Raw genomic sequence first — 20,366 nt, forward strand, 5'->3', positions numbered from 1 at the left:
AACACACTGAAGCATTTTGTCATCTTAATTTGAATACCAATTCCTAACTGGGGGGGAAAAATACTAAGGATTGCGCTGGAAACAGAACATTGTAGTATTGTAAGTCTTTGAGTTCAGCAAGAGCATTATGTAGGACTTCTCAATGCTATGACTGTATGAGTACTGTTTTTGCTCAGTTCAGGTCTGATGAGATATGTGGGATGGAATGATATAGCATACCAATGACATGATGATTGGAGTTACCACTCTGCAAAGACTTAATGAAGGGTACTGTAGATCTGGAACAGAGGAAAAAAATCTAGGAGTTTAAAATCCTAGGAACTCAAACAACAACTCAAGAAACACAAAACAAAGCCCCCACTATTTCCGTATTGACCTTAGTACTCTCTGTATGATTTGAGCAAGAGTGAAATACCCTGGACAGAAGTTCTTGTATCAGTTGTCTGAATGGATAATTTGTGATGATGTCCTGTGCTTTAACTTAGACTCATATCATTACTTCTAATTCAGATGAACAGCAGATGTTAGAAGAGAAGCTGAACCTGTGTAAGGTGGTCTTTTGAGTAACTGCAGGCTTGTGGATTTGGGTTCCTTAATTTCCCCGGCTTATCGGGAAAGTAGGCCTGGTGAGCACATCCAGACTTGCATGAATCTTTACTCTTAAACTCACAGGAGAACCAGCCATCTGTTTTAGGTTGTGTATAACTGCCAGTGTTTAAATAACTTTGTTCTGTGCCAAAACTTTGTGTCCTGTGCACCAGTTGAGCTGAGCTGGTGCAAAGAATGGAAAACAGACTTAAAAGCACTTCAGCAATCTGTACAAACAGGAAGTGTTATGAGCTGAGGGAAAGTTACTATTTTGGGCCTCATGTCCATTAACACTTATAATGAGCTTGAAAATGGTCTATTATGTGAGATTTCCTGGTTGTGAGACAGTGCTACCCCTCTACAACAGATTGTGCTGAGGGGGAAAGTAAAGGTTTGATTCGTTGAGTTCACACTGATTTTCTTCCAATATGTTAATAAATTAAAATGGCATAGGAGCACCCTAAAGACTTAAGTAAAAAGGGTTTGGATAGGGTGGCACTTTAAGAGAAGCAAATTGTATTATAGAATGGCTTGGGTTCAGAAGGACCTCAAAGCCCACCACATTCCAACCCCCTGCATGGGCTGGTACCACTCAGCAGATCAGGCTGCCCAGGGCTCCATGTAGCCGGGCTCTGTGCACCACCAAGGATGGAGGATGCACAGCTTCTCTGGGCAGCCAAGTGAAGCCTGATGAAATGAGCTAGAACAGCATAGCACATTTCTGTTGGTTTGCTGTTTTTTTTTTTTTTTTTTTTTTTTTTTTTTTTTGGTCGTTGTTGCTGTTGTTTTTTGAAGTAACGTTTCACTTTAGGAGCCAGGTGGTATGATGCACAGTGTGCTGGATAAGCTCTGGTCTGTTAAAACCTGAGTGCATAAAATTTCTGAAGAAAGAGATAGTCTGAAAGTGTTTTAAAAGCCAGTATAAAGATGAGGCCGGGACTTACTATTTGTAAGCTCCTGTCATCTCCTGCTGAAAACAACTGTTTTTTAAAGTGAGGTTTTTCTCAAAGTGTATACAGGCAAGCTTCTAGTCTCTTACCTGATGTCTTTGCTGGAGTTCGGTGATGTACTTATTACTGATACATGAAAGATTAAAAGAGGCTTGCTTGAAGAAGCAGCCCCTGTTGCAGCACTTCCTATGCTATAGGGCTACTGGAGGAGTGTCAGGATGCAAAATGGCTTCTCTTGAACATAAAGTAGATTTGAGATGTAAACTGACTTCAAGTTGTCACCGATCTTTGATCCCTACAAATGGCTGCTGTCATATCTGTGATTTCTTCTTGTTTTACAAGCACTGTATGGTTTAGGCCTTTGCTGTAAAAATTGAGGTATGAAGAAATCTGCCTTTTGAATGATTTTGGTGTTTCAGGTGTGACTTCAGGAGTTGACATGAGAAAGCAGAAAGGAAAACCGAAGAGTTATTGGGTATTCCACCAGATACTATCTTGTGTAGTTAACCATAGTACTATGTTTTGGTTTTTTTTTTTGTTGTCCTGATTTGTCTTTGTTTCTTGCTCAAAGATGCAAGGGGATGTTGCAAAGCTGTGAGACTTAGCACAGTGTTGTTAGGTACAAATGGACCCCTTGTTAGCATCAGTGATAGAAGTGCCATTACAGTATCACAGAAGTGGCATGAAATAAGATTTTGAGTGTCCTAACAAATTAAAACAATATTTGCTGGGTAGTAGTATCTAGAGTTTGCATCGTTAACAGTTGAACTCATATTTGTATTCTGCCCATTTTCCGTGGGAAGAATTTGAAAGTGTATCATTGAAAATACTGTTTGCTTTCTCTTTGATCAGGCCTTCTGGATTTCTTGGTTCCTTATCAATGCATTCAAAAGGAGGACAGCTATCAGGGCAGGTAGTCCAACAAGTAGTGTGTACGTATGATGCTTTACCAAGATGAATTTCAACTTCAGAAAACTTCTAGGAAACAGAAGATGTCGGAGGGTAAAGAATGCAAGGTCTGCAAAATGAGGGCTTTTGGTCTGATGCATAAATTTCACCCGGAGAATTTATTTCAGAGCCTTCCGTAAAGTCTTCTGTAACTATTCAAACTCATTTAACCTGTTTGGCTTTTATTTTTGTTGAACTCTGATACTTGCAGGTGACCATACATTTGATGAACCCTGGGATTACCTCTCTCTAACTAGGACATCAGTCTTCCTTCATTTAAATAATACACCAATTTCCCTAAGTTTAGAAAGCTCCAAAAAGTCATCCACCTGGAGGTAGTATTGCATACAGAACTGAGATAGAATTTACAGATTAAGGCATGTTTTTTTCTAGGACGAGTAATTTGATTGTCTCTCAGTCATCCCATGATTGTCAGCTATAGTATTGTGTATATAAAAGTCACTTCTGAAAAAGCTGTTGGCTGACTTCTCTATAAGATGCTAACAGATGTTAATAGTCTTTATTAGGATGGGAAGTGAAATACTTAAATGTGCAAGTTGTAAAAGTTGAAGGTTGTGCAGCTGAGAGCTCCCAATGTGTTAGAGCTTACCTGATGAAAGCTTTTGTCATTATCATCACTTACAGCATGAAATGGGATTGGTTTGTCAGGCTTGACTTGGAATATTTTCCTGTTTCATGTTTTTACATGTAAATTTTAGTAATGTAATGCAGATGTGGGACTTCCTTAATTTTTTAAGTAGGTTTTGCTGTGAAGTACGTGAATGAAAAGGGGCTGTTCTGAGTTTTTTGGGGGTCACACTGCACTAAGCTTGTGCAGTGGAATAATCTGTTCTCATTGGGCAATAAATTCAGTGCTTGCATAGGTGCTTTCTGATTGAATTCCGTCTAAGAACTTGGTCGGTGTTACTTTAGTTCTCCTTAGTCTTGTCAAGCACCAGTGTTTGAAATTGCAACTTTGTGGGGTGAAGGAGTTTGTTTTAAGGAGGTGGTAGGTAGGAAAATATTCTTAGTATATTCCTGTGATTGTGTATGATTGAATAATTTGTGAAGACGTATTTGAAAGCCAGGAGGAACCAGGAGTCCTAGGAGCAGATTGCATGCAGAGGTGAATATAATCTTCTAAATCAGTTTGTGGGGTTGCAGTTAGTTCTGGGTCAAGAGAAGCCATTGTAATAGTCTTGCAAACAGCTGATAGTACTTTTCTTGTTGTCAAGTAGGCTCTCTCTCAGCCAGCTGAATCATGTCTACCACTTACTCCCTGCTGAGGTCTGTAGAAAGATTCCTGCTGCTGCTTCTCTGACACCTGTCTTCAATAAATGTTGAACTCATACCTCTTTTCAATGCTTTGGAGGAAAGTCTTGCTAATAATGTTAGTCTCTGTAGTTAACCCACTTATTGTAGTGAATTTGGTAGAAAAATATAACAATTTGTACTTTGCATAAGCAAATTAGAATGTAACAGACTGGTGTGACAGCTGGGATACCACACCACTTACTGTTTTTTTTTTTTTTTAAAGAAAAATAACATTAGAATTGAGGATGTTTTTTTCTCCTTGACTTTTTTTATTGAGATTTCTGCTTTTCACTGTTAAAAGATGGTTTCTTATACAGCATTTTGTTTTTTCCTGGTTATAGGAATCTGGGAGCAGAGTGTGTGTGTGTGTGTGTGTGTGTGTGTGTGTGTGTGTGTGTGTGTGTAAGTACTTACTGTTTGCTGTAAGGTGGGTTTTAGAGCATTTGCCATACAGGTAATATTGAAATTGATTTATTGATACTCCTGAATAGAATATAAATGTTTCCCCTGAAAGTGTTTTTAAATTTCAGTTTCTTTTTTGGACAGCACCAAAACCAATCTTTGATATTTTAGGCTGTAGTGCTAATCACAGAATCACCCGGGTTGGAAGGGACCCCAAGGATCATGTAGTTCCAACCCCCCTGCCTAGCAGGGCCACCAAACATACACATTCAGATCAGGTTGCCCAGGACCCCGTCCAACCTGGCCTTAAACACGTCCAAGGACGGGGCATCCACAACCTCCCTGGGCAGCCCGTTCCAGGGCCTAACCACTCTCCTAGTAAAGAACTTCCCCCTAACATCCAACCTAAATCTTCCCTCCTTCAACTTGGATCCATTTCCCCTAGTCCTGCTATTGTCAGCCCTTTTGAAGAGTTTACTCCCCTCCTGGGTGTAGGTTCCCTTCAGGTATTGATAGGAATGCTAATGTTAGCGGAGCTAATGTTAGCGGTGAGCTTGTTCTTGAAATACCTGGTTGTGTCTTCAGTTGGAAGACTGTTCTGTGGTCAGAGCCACTTCTGTATGACAGGTTGGTGTGGTTGGTTGATCCACCTCTTCACAAGGCTCTTCTGGCTTCTTTCTGAAGGGTTGCCTTAGGGATACTGAGTGAATGGCATGCATCCTCTGATTAAGGAGGTAAAAAGCTTGATGCCCTCTGTAGCATAAACAAGTAGTTTATTGTAGTACTTACTAAAACCAAATGCTTGTTTTTGTTCTTCCATTCCTCCTGTATATCTCCAGCAGGTCTATGAATCCTCCCACATGTGGAATGTGCTGCAAACAAGAAATGCAGCTGTCAAAATGAAGTTTCTATTCTTCAGCATGTGTGTTAATTCCTTGTTGGAGTGACCTTTAAGCTTGCTTCTTTTCTGAGAAGATGGTACTTTTTGAAGTACCCGTTGCGTGGATAAATCTTTGTCGGAGCTAAAAACTTTTACTAGCTCCTGAAGCTTCTACTACACTACCCTCCTTCTTTCTGTCCCCTTTGTTATGAAGAAGGTAAAAGAAGATCAAGTAACTGTATATAATTATGAGGCACTAAGTAATCGAAACTACTCTCATTTAAGTTTATTTTTTAATGGAGTATTTTGCTCATTGATTGCCTGGTAGCTGTAGTGATTAGCTAGGAAACCAGAGAAGTCCCGTAAGACTGGAGAAATGCTTGTAAATAGAGGCAGAGATAGTGAACTTCATAATACAATCCAAAACCTAAACAGCAACCTTATAAAGATGTGCTAATATATCAAAGGCAACCAGCTGACAGCTTTTGGTGGCTACGAACAAACTACTCAGGCTTCAAGTTTTTTGTGTAGAAAACTGATAGTATTCTGAACTCCAGGGTTCAGTCACTGGCTTATTGTACCACCCTCTTGCTCTAAGTCTTCTAGGCAGTTCTGTCTAGAATCCCAGCATGATTTTTGTATTCACCAAAGCTGCGTCATGACTGATGTTTTCAGATTGACCACAGTCTCTCCTCTTGGAAAGGTTCGTGTGGTAGTCATACAGGCAGCTTAGTTTATTCACCCAATTTCAGTATGGCTGATCACAGGCTCCTATGTTGGTATCTGTGTATGAATTATCAGGAAGGAGGACTGCTGCTTTTCCTTATCGTATAAAGTAGGTGAGTTATTGTGGGTTTGAGGAATCAGACGTGGTCTTCTAGCAGCAGTGAATGTATCAAACTGCTTACCTAGTCTGATAACATGGCAGTAATATATCCAAAGAGATTATAGAACAGAGCAGTGTTTTCAGTGTTGCACTTGCTTAGCTACGGTACAGAGATTGTTCTATACCTGATGGTGAGAACAGTCATGGGTTGTTGGTAACTTGGTGAGTATGCAGCCTCTGAGCTTCATTGCTTGCATTGTAGCAGAAAGCTTTTCTTTGTGATTCATTAGATGCAGCTGCAATAAATTAGAACTGTCTTAGATCAACTGTGGATGTTCTGGGTATTTTTGCCAAAGGTTATCATGCTTGTTTTTCCTCTAATTCCTTACTAGGAAGGTTGATAAGATACGAAAGCTGAATGAACTTGAAGGAGTTATATAGTTCTTGAGTCTGAGTTCTTTTAGTGCTAAAAATGATTCCAACTTGCTTTTTCTTCATGTGAAAGATTTTTTAAAAAATCAGCTGAGGAGCTGGTAGTTTGGAGACATCTCTGTGATTTCTCTAACCTCTGATGCTTAACAGGATAAAAATAGTTACCATATGGAATGTCTTTTTTTTGTGAGGACAGTCTCTGCTTCTTGAGAAACTTTGTGTTTAAGCACTTTCTGTACCTAAACATTTTTAGCAATTTCATCAGCTAAATGAAATACGGCTTTGAGAGCTGCTGTCATTGTCTGCAGATCTAGGGAGGAAGGAAGCTTTCTTCGAACTTTGTATCGTCTTAATGTTGAGGCATTCTGCTTTTGTTTTTATCTACTCTTTTGGATTTCCATTGAAAATAAAATGCAGGAACCCCTTTATCTCACACCAATGAAAAATGAATTAGCAGTATTGGCTCATCTGTTTTTTCAAACCTCTGTTACAATTCATTAAGATTTTAGCAACCTTCTGAGAACTTACTTTTGAATAAGTCACTGAAACAATGCTAATGACAGTTCACATTAGTAGTAGGAGCTTGAAACTTTACCAGCTGCTGAGAGAAGAGGAAGATCTGGTACTTGGGTGTGCTGAGTCCATTCTTCAAGCTGTTTGTTTGCAAACAATCCTTAAAGAGCAGTTGCATGAGGTGTACTGTGTGAGGAAGGAAAAAGCTGAAACCTGCTGTTCAACGTGTTGCATGTCTTCTGAGTGAAAGGAATAATTTGACTCATTTGACTTCTGCGTTAATTTAAAAATAACTTATCCTGTGTTCTTTTATGTTGTACATATGTAGTAGGACAATGACATACAGGTTTGGACCTTTCACACAGGATGTACAGATTATTGCTTTTAGGGCTTGGGGTTCTGGAGATACTGATCTGCATGTTAAGAAACAGTTACAGGATGATTCCAGTAGATCTTGACTTCCTTGCTGCAGAGGAAGAGACAGTGATGATGCTAGTTCAAAGAAATATCACTTTCCTAGAAGTAGTTCGCCACAGTGTGAGGAAAAGAATCCTTGTTCTGTGAGACAGTGCAGCACTCTGTACTGACAGATTTCTTTAAATTTTGGCCATTCTCGCTTATGTGTATTTGAGTTCGAGTGCATGATTTATTTACAGTCTTAGTTATACTATTCTTTTAAAAATGTGCACTTAAAGCTTAGGGAACAGAGCTTAGATGAGCTGCCATCCTAATGAATTGTGGAGTAAATAATGTTCTTCCAGACATGTCTTCTTTTTTTTTTTTTGAGCTATTCTGTGCAGACAACTAAAGAAACTGCCTTTTTCAAACTTGGAGCTGTTGCTATTACAGTCTGGATGGCATTTCCTTGAAACAGGGATCTGTTCTTTTTTCCTTTCTGCTACTTAAACTTTTAAACTTAGTGCAGCTCATGCCTTTCTGTTTCAAGAATCTTATGTCTGATAGTAAGGTGTGATCATAGCGGACAGTATGAGAACCTGTGTCTGATACCAAGGTCTGTAGATCATCCAGATTTGCCCTAGCACTGACTGCTGTTGTCTCCACTGCACAGGTTTTGTGTTTTTATGTTTTCCTCCTGGTAAAATGTTAATGTAAATTGTGCTTCAGAAGTTTCTGCAGAGAGCATAATATTTTCGCAAGGTGGAAGTGTCCCAAGGAAAGATGCATACTATTTCAGAACAGTTGTCAGTGGCTTGCTGATGTCTGGTAGATACGATGCGTGACATGAGCCAGCAGTGTGCGCTTGTAGTCTGGAAGTCCAACTATATCCTGGGCTGTGTTAAAAGGGGTGGCCAGCAGTGAGAGGGAGGTGATTGTCTGCCTCTGCTTGGCTCTTGTGAGGCTCCATCTGCAGTACTGTGTCCAGGCCTGGGGCCCCCAGTACAGAAAGGATGCAGAGCTGTTGGAATGGGTCCAGGGGAGGGCCACTAAGATCAGAGGGCTGGAGCACCTTCCTATGAGGAAAGGTTGAGGGAACTGGGATTGTTCAGCTTGGAGAAGAGAAGGCTCCAGGGAGACCTTATTGTGGCCTTCCAGTACTTGAAGGGAGCATATAAACAGGAGGGGGGGACAACTGTTTACAAAGGTGGATAATGAAAGGACAAGGAAGAATGGTTTTAAACTGAGACAGGGAGGTTTAGGTTAGATATTAGGAGCAAGTTTTTCACAAAGAAGGTGGTGACACACTGGAACAGGTTGCCCAGGGAGGTTGTGGATGCCGCATGCCTGGAGGCATTCAAGGCCAGGCTGGATGTGGCTCTGGGCAGCCTGGTGGTTGGTGACCCTGCACACAGAGAGGGTTGAAACTGGATGATCTTTGTGGTCCTTTTCAATCCAGGCCATTCTATGATTTGGTTCTCAGAGTGTTCTGCTCCTCCCAGCGCTTCCAGGTCGTTGTTGTTTCCCCCCAGATTCATTATTTGTTCTGTGGAAGTGGACTTAATACTGTAAGTACTTCATGATGAATCAAATAGCAAAGCTTCAAAATGGAGATTTCTATCTCCATGCCAAGAGGAGTGTCATGCTCTGAAGTTTGCCATGTGATGTATTGATGTAGTCAGTGCTTGACAGAGGTCAGTCTTTGTGTTATGGTGCGGTAATGTGGTTTGACAGATGATTACAAAGAGTGTTGGAGAAGAACAACATCTTAACTTCCTTGTCACAAACACAAGTGCTAGGTGAAAGCGACTACCTTAGAATTGACCATGGCTGTTGTGAAACGCTAAGTAAGAACATGTGGGTTTTCCCATGCTAGAGACGAGGGCATCTTGAGTCAGGTAACGTTAGTATCATATTTTCAACCAGTTAAAATTCTTTGAGTAAAATTTTTTTTGCGGCATGTTGTAGTTCTCCAGCCAGGCTCATTTTCATCCTGTAGAATATGTTTGAATTTTTTGGGCTGTGTAGGAGACTTCCTAGAACTCGGTGTGCATTCATATAAAGGCAGGAAAGTATGAAATTATTCAGGGCCGTGTGCTATTGGATTGACTTTGTTCTTGCTTTCATGCTGTCCTGAGACTTCTTGGCAACTTTGTGAGCAGTTCTCTAGCCTGTCACTTAATATCAAAGTTGGAAGATGCGCAAAGAATAATACAAATTGGATGAAGATAGAACTCTGTGTACTTGGGAGCTCTTTCACAGCAGCATACTTCCGTGATAGCTGTTTGTTTTGTTACTGGGTTAGACATGATGTTACTGTGGAGTGGAGTATTACTTCAGGCTTTCGATGCAGTGAGAAAGATTTAATACAGCTGTAAGTCAACCTTTCAGAACTAATTAAAAAATATAGAATATGCTGTAAAAAGGTCTATATTTCCTACTTAATAGAATTTTTAGTGGGTTGGACATAACAAATAAACATAGAAATGTGTAAATATATTAGATGGAAATTGTAATAGGCTTGGTTATAGCATCTAATACAAGGTACTGCATTAAATGATATAAAAAAAAAATTAGTCTAGCCCGTAAAGAACAATGGGAATATTTATTCAATTTAGTGGCATTAAATGTAAAATAGACCACTGGGAAACACTAGAGATGGAGGACAAATTAGATGTATCTCAGCAAAAGGTTGAGCTGAAGTGCTAATATATGGTGGCTATGTGGTTCTGGAAACCTATTTTATGGAGACAGTTGTAAGTATCTGTATTAATAACGATTTATCCATCTTTTAGACTTTACAAGCAGTTCTGGCACCTTGACTCACATTACTGCTTTTGCAGCAATTCCACCCGCAGAGGTCAAAACTTCAGATGAGTTCAGATTTTTCTGCTGATTTCAGTCAAGTGTGAGGTTACTTTACAGCAGGAAAATTGCCTAAGTCTCTCTACATTTTTAGTTGGATTATACAAATTTGCAGATAAGTCATTTCAGTACAGCATATGGATCTGTCATGTTCTATCTGTGTTGCATTATTCATTACTTGTATAGCTGGATGAGGAAATAAAGTTCTCTTCATCTGCTACTGTGAAAGTCTGCTGCATTCAAGGGACTGCAGTGATTTCCTGCTCTTGGTAGAACAGGCAGGGTGGAGTGTCGCAGCTATGTTCAATTTTGGTTTTTTTTTTTTCCAGAAATAAGTGACTGTTAGCTTCAGGTGGTTAAGAATATTCCTTAGGTTGCATAGCTTTAACCTGTAATAGGTGTTCAGAATAAAATGCATGAAGTCTGGTTTTGGCCACACTTGCTCATACTTACTGAGTTACCTGACATGGCTTATTGGTGTATTTACTCAATCCTTTCTGTGTGATTTCAGCAAAGATATCAAGAAATAGTGGAAGCTTCACACATCTGTAAACAGCATTTGAGCATCTCTTAGCTTAAAGAAGGTGGAAAGGAAAATGCTGAATGAGAAGTCTGAATAGTGTTGCTTTTGTTTTGGTTCTTCCCCCATGCTGATTTTGGGAGGAAAAAAAAAAGGCTGCCCAAGTTGGCACCATGTCTCTATTTTTTGCCCTTTTACAAGGGAGGGAAAGTGGGGATTAATATTTGAAATAAATCAGCTAAAAATGCACTGAAGCAATTGTATCAGGATGTAACTCACATCACTTTGTCCTTCTCTGTTTCATTTGCTTTCACTCGTATGGAATCTTAATGGAGAATACCTTCAGCTTTCCAGCTTAGGAAGGACAATCCTTATTCTTTTCTCTTGTTAGTATCATTCTCAAAATGGAAATGCTGTTCTTCATCCTCTTTAAATTGTCTTTCCAGAAGTAAGAAACCTGCAAAACGATGCCTCCTGTGACTTCACAAGAGTCTTTTAGTTTTAATTTATGCTTTTATTTTAGCTATCTGTAGGCTGGTGGTGTGTATTTCAGATTACTTTGAATGTTTCTTCCTCTTGCACGTTTTGCTTGTCAAGAGTTTTAGAGCTGAGAAGAATGCTATCTGCAGACGGCTCTCTTCAAGGTTCTGGGTGATGAGGACTCATGCAGGTATACAGGCACACATGCTTGCTGTTGTTGTCCCAGTCTGACACTGCTTTGAGAGAATGTGTGGAGGATAAAACTACGTGAAAGCTGCTTTTTAATTCCAGCAGTTTGCTTTTTTTCTGTTTGTAGGACTGGAGATGTGGGATTGAGTAATCATTATGTATGCAAGGATTATAAGGAGTAGGGATATTAACTGCCAGATTTCTCCCTGCTTACTTTTCATTTATGATTTGTCTGAAGGGAAAAAATGTCCTTTATGGGAGAGGAATCAAGAGGATTTACCTTGCTTTTCCAGGGCAGGGAGATCCAGAGCTGTCAAAGTGAGTTGTTGCTGTGTCTGGTACTTCTGCGCTTTGGACCCAGCTACCTGTGCAGCTAACAAAGAGCTGTTAGCAAGATAAGTGCTGTCATGGAAAACTGAAGGGATGTGAGAGTTTATCTAAACATGTTTTGAAGGAACCCATTTTTTCATGCGTTTCCTCTTGCATCATAGATACTGGGAAGCTTGATAGACAAGTTTGCTTTTTTTGCTTTGTTTTGCTTTGGGTACATAAGTGAGAGATTAGATGAAGTAAAGATGCCTTCGGAGGCGTGCTTTCTAATCAGAAGTTGTCTTGTTTGCTTTTAAATTTGAATCTGTTCCCTAAATCAGACTAAACTATTTTGCTTTTTCTTGGCTGTTGATAAACACACATAGTTCTTATGTTGCCAGGGGTCTGCACTGGGGCTGTTCTTGTTCAGCATCTTCATCAGTGACCTGAGTGGAGGGGTAGAGTCTGCCTTCAGAAGTTTACTGGTGGTGTGATCCTGGGAAGAGTGGCTGATGCAACAGAAGGCTGTGCTGATATTCAGAGAGAATGGACAAGCTGGAGAACTGGGGCAGATGGGACTGGATGAGAGTTCAGGCTTGAACTCTGTGTGATCTAGTGATATTTTTCATGGGGTTTGCACCCTCACCAGCAATGATGTCTGTGTTCACGCATGCCCAGTGTGACTTGTAGTCAGGAATTCAGATGTAATAACCCTAACTCTGTCCACATCTGGCTTAAACTTTTTAAATGAACGAAAGCAGTGAAAAGGAAAAGTACAGTTTTAAGTTGGATTCTTTCATTTGTGTGTGAGCTAATGTCAGTGCTTTCTTGTGCTGGAAGTAGTTACTTGGTAAAAGTGCTTTGATTCTAAATTGACCCAAATGATTACAAATACATAGTTTTACATTACTGAAAGCTCACTTGAACTAATCATTCAACAAAACGCAGGTGTTACAGGTAACTACTGGTGTTGCACTTGTGATACTTTTTCAGCCCTGCTTAAAAGTCTTTTGTGTTGGCTTCTTCACACAGTAGCAGTGTTAGTGGGGTGGTGGTGTTTAGAGCAGCTTACAGGTTTGGTGGTGTTTTGTGGACTGCTAAGTTTTCAGAAGCATTGCTTGTTGTCTGGAGACATTCCTTCTGATTCAGGTATACATTCCTAGTGCTCCCTATGAGCTTCCACATGCTCTTTCTTCTGTCTTTTTGGTGCAGGTACTAGAGCTCTTAAGGTGTTTCTTGGTAGAAAGAATGTGCCTGTACTAATGAGTGTCCTGTTCAGTCATCCAGAATTGCTCACTCATTACCTACCTGAAACAGACAAGTCTGGCTGTTTTTCTTCTTGCCGAAAGCTTCTGCAGATTATTTTCTTTAGCATTAATCACAAGGATTAATTAGTCTTTTTGCTTACATCCCATGTATCCTTTTGATATCCGTCTTCTGTCCCTTTCACTGCCTTCTCTCTTGCCTTTGAGGCCAAGGTGTAACAGTACTGCTTGTTTTCTGATCTGAGTCAGAATGATTGCCAGAATATTTTCCTTCTAATAATGTTGCCTTTGAGGGGCTGCGCAGTAAGCTGTCGTTGTGTAGTGACTACTCTTCTTGCTCTCAACACTGACCATGTTCAACCTAACAGTCACAGTCTGTTTTCAGAAACTTAATTCTGTGTTCTCCTGGAGCTGTGAGGGATTTTGATTAATAATGTATCCCAAGATCTTCGTACTGTGCATAAATTCAAAGGTTCTCTGCTGTTAGTTTCCTCTTACGCTGAGTGATTTTTCTGTTGGAGCAATTTGCTGTTCCAGTTCTTGCTGCAATTTTTTAAATGATATAATGGAAGAAAGGACAGAAGTGAATAGATGTGCTACTGAGAAGAGCTCTTGGAGGAGAAAAGCTGCTTTGTGGTGCTTCAAAATAAGTGAAACTGCTGCACTTGTTTGTACAAACTCTCCAAGCAGTCCCTACTTGTGGACACAGGGTAACCATCAAAGTACAAGTAACAATGCACTTACGTATTTTTGAAGGACATTTTTTTTTTAGTTCTGTTTTTAAAGCAAAACTGACTCAGATTATGTCAGGACTATTGCATTTTCATGAGCCTTCAAATAATCCATAGTTCTTCTGTATTTAAGGTATTTAGGGATATTCCTTAGGCACTTACCCTTGCTAAGTAGCTTTTGTTGGTGGTGCGTAGTCAAAGTAGGTAGTGCATTACAGACCAGATGTTACAAGAAATTACAGGTGGAGGCTAAGTAAAATTCTGGTTTGATCTTCATATTTGAAGATACAGAGGACATTGTTCTTGTCTGTGTGTTCTTGTTCTGCTGCTTGATGTCATGAAACCTACGTCTGTGTTGTGCTTATCTAAACAGCAACATGTGATGCTTCACTTCCACTGCGCTGTCTGTACTCAAAGGGGAAGAGGCATATTCTGAAAGTCTTCTGCTGTTCTTCATGAGCTTGGGTGGGGTCTATGAAGTATTGTGTCATTTGTGAGATACTAATCTCATGGTGCAGTTTTAGTTGCTTCTGATAAGTAGTAACCTGCTTGACAAGGCGAGGCAGGTGTTTGATGTGTAGTGTCTGGTAACTTAGATTCAAGGCGCTGATTTTCTGTGATCACCTTTATTTCATAAAACCATTTGAAAGTATATAGCTTAATTGGAACAGCTATGCAGTGATCTTTGTTCTGGTATTTCTAAGTATTAACTTAAGCGTATAACTAAGAAGTAACTCAGTTAAGTAGTTAAGGAGTAACTTGAGTGTATAAAGCCCGTATGAAGTGATTTCCCCTTGATGACAAAATGCACAGGAGTGGATGAGAAAATTAATAAAAGGAGATAGTAGAGGATCTCCACCTGTTAGTATGATGCACTGAAGGCTTCTCTACTGTGTGCACCTGAGGTGATAACAGCAGTCTGTTTCTTTTTTCACTTCACCTTTGTTGTCAGAGCTGCCAGGTTGCAGCCTTAGCTGCTGTTTCCTGCTGAGTATAAGCAATTGAACATGTTCCATATCAAAATACCTATTTTTCAGGGGAAAGGAGGAGCAGACCATTGAATATTGCATTGCTGATCTTCATTTGCTTTAATTTTCTGAAGCCTTGCTTTAGTTTTCTAAAACCTTGTTTAAAAACAAAAACTATGATTTGAACTGTTCCATGGCAAATCGTACTAATTTCTTAAACTGTGTTCTTTAACTCCTATTGTTTAAATTAAAAAAAAAAAAAACCCTCAGAAAAGAACTACTTCCTTTCCTGCCATGCAGGCAATTCTCATGAATTAAATATCAGCTAACTAAAATTAGCTAGTTAGAAACAGAGATTCAGTTAATGCTGCAGTTTTTAAGGCTATTTGAATTTAAAGCTGTGCTTGATAAATAAAAAGTGAATTTAGTTAAAGATGCATGGTGCAATGCAGTGTGTTATTGAAGGGAACCAATCACTGTTTGCTGGACTGCACAACTTTCTTTGGTTCCTCTTTTAGGACTGAAAAGAAACAGCGGAACTCCTTTTCCAGCTTACTTATGATAAATCTCAGTATATTAGACAACCTTGCATTTCTTTAACAGTGTACTGATTTTTCCTAGTTGTTGAATGCAGTGACTGCCAAGCTGTTGTAGCCATCTGAAGAATAATATTCTGAGGGTAGTAATGTCAAAAACTGTTGCCATATGTAGTCCACTAGCTGAGGCTTTCTTTAACTTGGGAATGCATCTTCTAATCTTAATCTTCTAGTAGTGCTGTTTAGTTTGGAAATTTTTTTGAAAAAAATCATGGCATTCTTTGGCAAAGTTGGCCATATTCCTTATTTTTCAGGTCAGGTGGAAATTGTATTGAAAGGGTAAGAATTGTTTTTTCCAAATGAGATGTAAAAAGACTCTTTAACTTTGAAGCTGTGAAACAGTGTTATGCGTGCTGGAAGTACTTGAAATGAGGTACTTTGATTTTTGACAAGTGTGATTCTGCTAGGAGCTCAGTGATGCCTGCAGTGAATGCACCTTAAGTACGTATGGATAATAGGAATTTTCATTCTAGCAGTGGTGTGCAGGAAGCAAATACCAGTTACTGCTGCTTTGCTGGGACGTGCAGCGGTAGGTCAGGTTCATGGATCTGGCACTTTAATGCAGTTTCTTTAATAAAACCTGTATAGACATAACAGACCTCCTCTAGTAAGCAGTTTATTGAACATACTTGGGTACCAAGGAGTGCTTGAGAAATGCATGTCTGTGCATTGTTCTTGGTTCGAGGCCATTGAGAATGCGGCTGATAACAAAAAGTGTTTTTGCATGAACAGTTACAGTAATGATTAAAAGTCTTGATATCAACCTAAATTAAAAAATAAAGGCTCAATGTAAAGCCAGATAACCACAAAGTTTTTGGTAACAAACTAATGAGAGGACAAGTTTTTCAAGTGTTTAATAAAAACAAATCTGATAAATGTGTTTGTATAACCTGGATGTGGCATTCTTGTAAAAGCTGACTTTTTCTTTTTAGATCAAGTTAGATTTACTGTATAATGTAGTTTCTTCATCTGCTAACCACGGGGTTAGAAGGGTTAGAATTTACACCAGCCTCAAACCATGGCAGTGCTCTTCCTATTTCTGCAAAGTATTGTGGCTGTATTTAAGATCTGGAAAAGCTGTAATTAGCTGCAAATGGTCCATTAGCTTTTGTGATATCCTCCTAGCAGTGTTCAGTTAAAATCCACCTAGATTTGTGGTAGTTTTTTCTAAAGAAAATAAAATGTCATCATGAAATGGTACTCCACTGATTATTTTCTCTGGGTATTCCACTTGAGAAACTCTCAAATCTCCTGCAACTTGCATATCTGCAGATGCTCCTTCTTGGAGTACCTATTGTAGGAACCTTTCTGAAGGTCTTCTGTGCAAAATTTTAATTTTTAAAACCTAGGATTTTGCTTATGGACTAGATCCTTGCCAAGTAGCATGTTCTGTGTTTCTCTGGACTGGGGAAGGAATACAAGGGGAGATGTTCTTCAGTGGTACACCTTCCATGCTGATTGAAAATTGTCTTTCCTGTTCTGTTTTGAAGACTACGAGATGTGTGGGGGGAGAAATACACCACAAAAAAAAAAAAAAAAAAAAAAAAAAAAAAGAAAAAACAACCAAAACCCCCAGCTGTGATGTGTTAAGGTGCCTTCTGGGTGGAGTGGTTTTATGGTAGTTTCCAGGGTAGATGTGGAGGTAATGATCTTTTAAATCTTCCCTTAAAAATAATCATCCTAATTCATGCAAGAAAAATAACAGATTTGGAAAGATTAGATTGGAATTGCCTCAAATTCAATTAAGCCACACTGCGTGGACGTGCTGGGAATATAAATGCAATTGCTGTAAATTTGTACAAACTGATTTGTTGCATTATCTTGCTAATCTAACATACAGTCCTTTTGTGTCCATATTGCAGACGGCAACTCCAAACTAACATGGCAGTCAGACTGTGTGATGTGGCTTCTCTGCTTAGAAGTGGTTCGTGGGCAGCAGAGCCTTGGACTGGGGTCTGTGGGATTTTTCTTAAATTCTGTAGGCTACATTTTTTGTTAATAGTGCTGAGGCCATACCAAACTCCAATCTCATTTGGAACGCTAACGCTGTTCTGTGTTTCATTCTAGGCTGTAGGCTGTGTCTCTATTCTGTCAGGGTCTAGAGTAAACTGGTGTACCATGACAACTTACCTGTTATATGGTGATCTCCTGTAGAAATTATACTGCAGTGGTTTGCCTTTCTTATAATGAGATTTTAGTGATAATTCAAAATATCTGGTGGATAATTGAAGAGTGTAGTTTGCATTAATATTGTTTTGGTATGGTCTGAATACTAAGTTGCAGTAACTTTGAAAACCTGTATGCTATGTATTTATGATCACTATTTTTAAAGTGTTTAAAAATTTTATTCTAATAAATTGTTAAAAATTTTAACTTTATTTTGGGTCTGTTTGGCTAGAAAATACTTAGTAACTTCTGAAGATGTGGCTTGTGTTTTATGAAACAGTTGTATCCAACCTATCAATGGAATATGCATTAATTGTAAAACATTAGTATCACTTCCATCAGAGCAGATGGTTCTATAGCTGGGAAGCGCTGTAATTTCAGCACACACAGGCTACTGCAGCTGTTCATTTGAATGTTGGCTTAAGATAGCATTTTTGCCACCTGAACGTGAAAATAAATGTGCAATTAAGTGAGGACGTCTTGTCCTTGCTAACTCCTAATTTTTGGTTAGTGTACACTTAAAATTTGATTGGAGGGGGAGTAAAGAAGCAGCCATAGTTGCAGTATGAAAAGAAAGCATTGGTGGCTATCAGCTCTGCTGAATACACTAGAGTTCTGGAAAAACAGTTTATCTTCGAATCATCTACGTTCTCATCTCTTCAGCAGACTTTTCCTCACAGCGCCAGTAGTAGTTTGTCCCCTCCCTGGTGGTTAATCATGAGGGAATAAAATGCTTCTGGTCCAGTGGTAGCTCCTTAGGAAAAAGAAAGTGTTTCTACGTTAAATGTTCTGAATAGATGGATCTTCCTTTTCTTTCTGTGTGCTGAAGTAACTTCTTGGAAAATACGCTTGTATGCAAAACAGAAACATCTTCTTGGGAATGTCTGAAATTCATTCAGACACTCTTCATCTCCTTTGATACTTCCACTGAACTAAGATTTGCCTTCCCTGACCTAGCCAGGTCTTTAGGTATGCACTGATTGGATAATACTGCTTAGAAGAAGTGAGTTAGGACAAATTCCAACCTCATGATAGTCTACAACTTTGCAAAATGTTTTCTTGTGTCAGAACTCCTCCTAGAAATCTTAGTATTATATTGGATTTCAGCGATTACTGAATGTTCAGTGAAATGTCATGAGTGTTGCTTCTTTGTTAAATGTTCTGTTAACAGATAACTTCTATAGAGTTTTCTGCTGACAGCTGTCCTCAGTAGGCTACCTAAGCCTTCTTTATTAGACTGCCACTTAAAAAAACATGCTCTTTACCAACTATGAATAGTGGATGATTGTCAGAGAGGCAGAAAGTCTTTGTGGATCATTTCTGCCTATCATAGCAACTAGTCACTTGGAGGTGGAATACAGAGTTTCTAAAGTAGCAATTGCTCAATTATTTGATACTTAAAAGTAGGCTGAATTAAAGTATCAAACAACTGTTTTTAGGGGACAGAGGAAAGGAGTAGTGAGAACCCCAACTTATCAACTTAGTCAAAACAGATTTGGAAACCTACTTCCAGCCTATGGTGGCAGAATAATGATCTAGAAGTTACAAAGGAGAGTTTGTTTTCCATTTCAGCACATTCGTTTACATCTCTAGGTATTTCCTTCAAATTATTAATCTTTCTAGTGCTCTTAGACGTAGGGTCAATATACAGTTATATACCCACCTATCTTGAAAACAACACCTCCAAATAATTAAAAAAACAAAACAAAACAAATACATTAAGGACTACGTACCTCACTTGTCACTTGCAAGTTGATAGCATCGATGGCTCTTGAAAAAGGACAGTTCTTGGTTATTTCTGTACTAGGAAGTCTGTGATGCCCTAAATGAATTGCAGGATGGGACTAAGCTTTTGGTATTAATTGAGGTACGTCTTGATTTTAATGATGACTTAATTTGCCTGTAGGTTTGAAACTGTTAATCAGGGCAGCACTTAAAAATCTTCAGTAGTGCTTTTGCATGTGGAAGCATTATCTGGCTGTGACAGCGCCACTTGTGCATAGTAGCGGTTCTTTTAGATTCTTGTCTGGATTCTCCGTAAGAGTGTAAAATATGAATTTTGATGTTTCTTATTTTCTATGTTTTTAGCAGGTAATTGCTGCCATGGAAACACAACTGTCTAATGGACCAACTTGCAATAACACAGCCCATGGTTCAAACACTATAAACAATTGCTCTTCACCGATTGATTCTGGAAACACTGAAGACAGCAAGACTAATCTAATAGTCAACTACCTTCCACAGAGCATGACACAAGAAGAGCTGAAGAGTTTGTTTGGCAGCATTGGTGAGATAGAGTCTTGCAAGCTTGTCAGGGACAAAATAACAGGTATGTTGGTTTCATCTTTTCACTTTCCCATAATCTGCGCCGTCAGATGATGGCTTGTAATTCTGTTCATTTATGGAATAAATTCAGGAAAACCAATGCAGACATTGTTGGTCTGAAGGATCTAGTCTATCATCTAGATTCCAAACAGAAAAAATAAATGCTTGTATTTCATCCAGTTTTGTATGTGAGTACTATAACTGCTTTAAAATCTTCTGTGCTTTCTGATTCTTTGGAATGAAGTTTTTTAGATAATGGCTTTAAATTGGAAGAGAGCAGATTGAGACTAGATAATGGAAATTCTTTACTGTGAGGGTGGTGAGGCACTGGAACAGGTTGCTTAAAAAGGTTGTGAATATCCATTCCTGGCTGCCTTTGAGGCCAGGCTGGATGGGGCTGTGAGCAAGCTGATTTAGAGGAAAGTGTCCTTGCCTGTAGTAGGGGGTTGGAACTAGGTGGTCTTAAATGTCCCTTCCAGCCCAAACCTTTCTGCGATACTTGAAAGCACATAAAAACTCAAGTAAGCCTGTTGCAGCTTGGGCAGTTCTGAGGAGGCACATATGATTTGGGGCCTGGCTAATGCTTATCGGGCCTTATTCAATACTATCCTGGGGCTCTCCCTTTCAATTTCAGAAGCTCTCTCTCTCTCCAGGATAGGCCCGATAAGCATTAGCCAGGCCCCAAATCATATGTGCCTCCTCA

The 20,366-nt window shown here is 39.3% G+C and overlaps 1 protein-coding gene across 2 annotated transcripts in view; it reads left to right on the forward strand.

Moving 5' to 3' along the window:
• The window catches only part of ELAVL2 (ELAV like RNA binding protein 2), an 84,917-nt gene that overhangs the window by 18,082 nt on the left and 46,469 nt on the right, over positions 1-20,366 (forward strand). For both annotated transcript variants that reach the window (XM_042873888.1, XM_042873898.1), the window contains exons 2-3: positions 17,035-17,125; positions 19,427-19,667. In XM_042873888.1, coding sequence (XP_042729822.1) covers positions 17,054-17,125; positions 19,427-19,667 — 313 coding nt within the window. In that variant the 5' untranslated portion in view covers positions 17,035-17,053. The remainder of the gene's footprint in view (positions 1-17,034; positions 17,126-19,426; positions 19,668-20,366) is intronic.

This window comes from Lagopus leucura, unplaced genomic scaffold, assembly GCF_019238085.1.
Source record: "Lagopus leucura isolate 7727_CA_CO unplaced genomic scaffold, USGS_WTPT01 Super-Scaffold_54, whole genome shotgun sequence".
Taxonomy (NCBI): domain Eukaryota; kingdom Metazoa; phylum Chordata; class Aves; order Galliformes; family Phasianidae; genus Lagopus; species Lagopus leucura.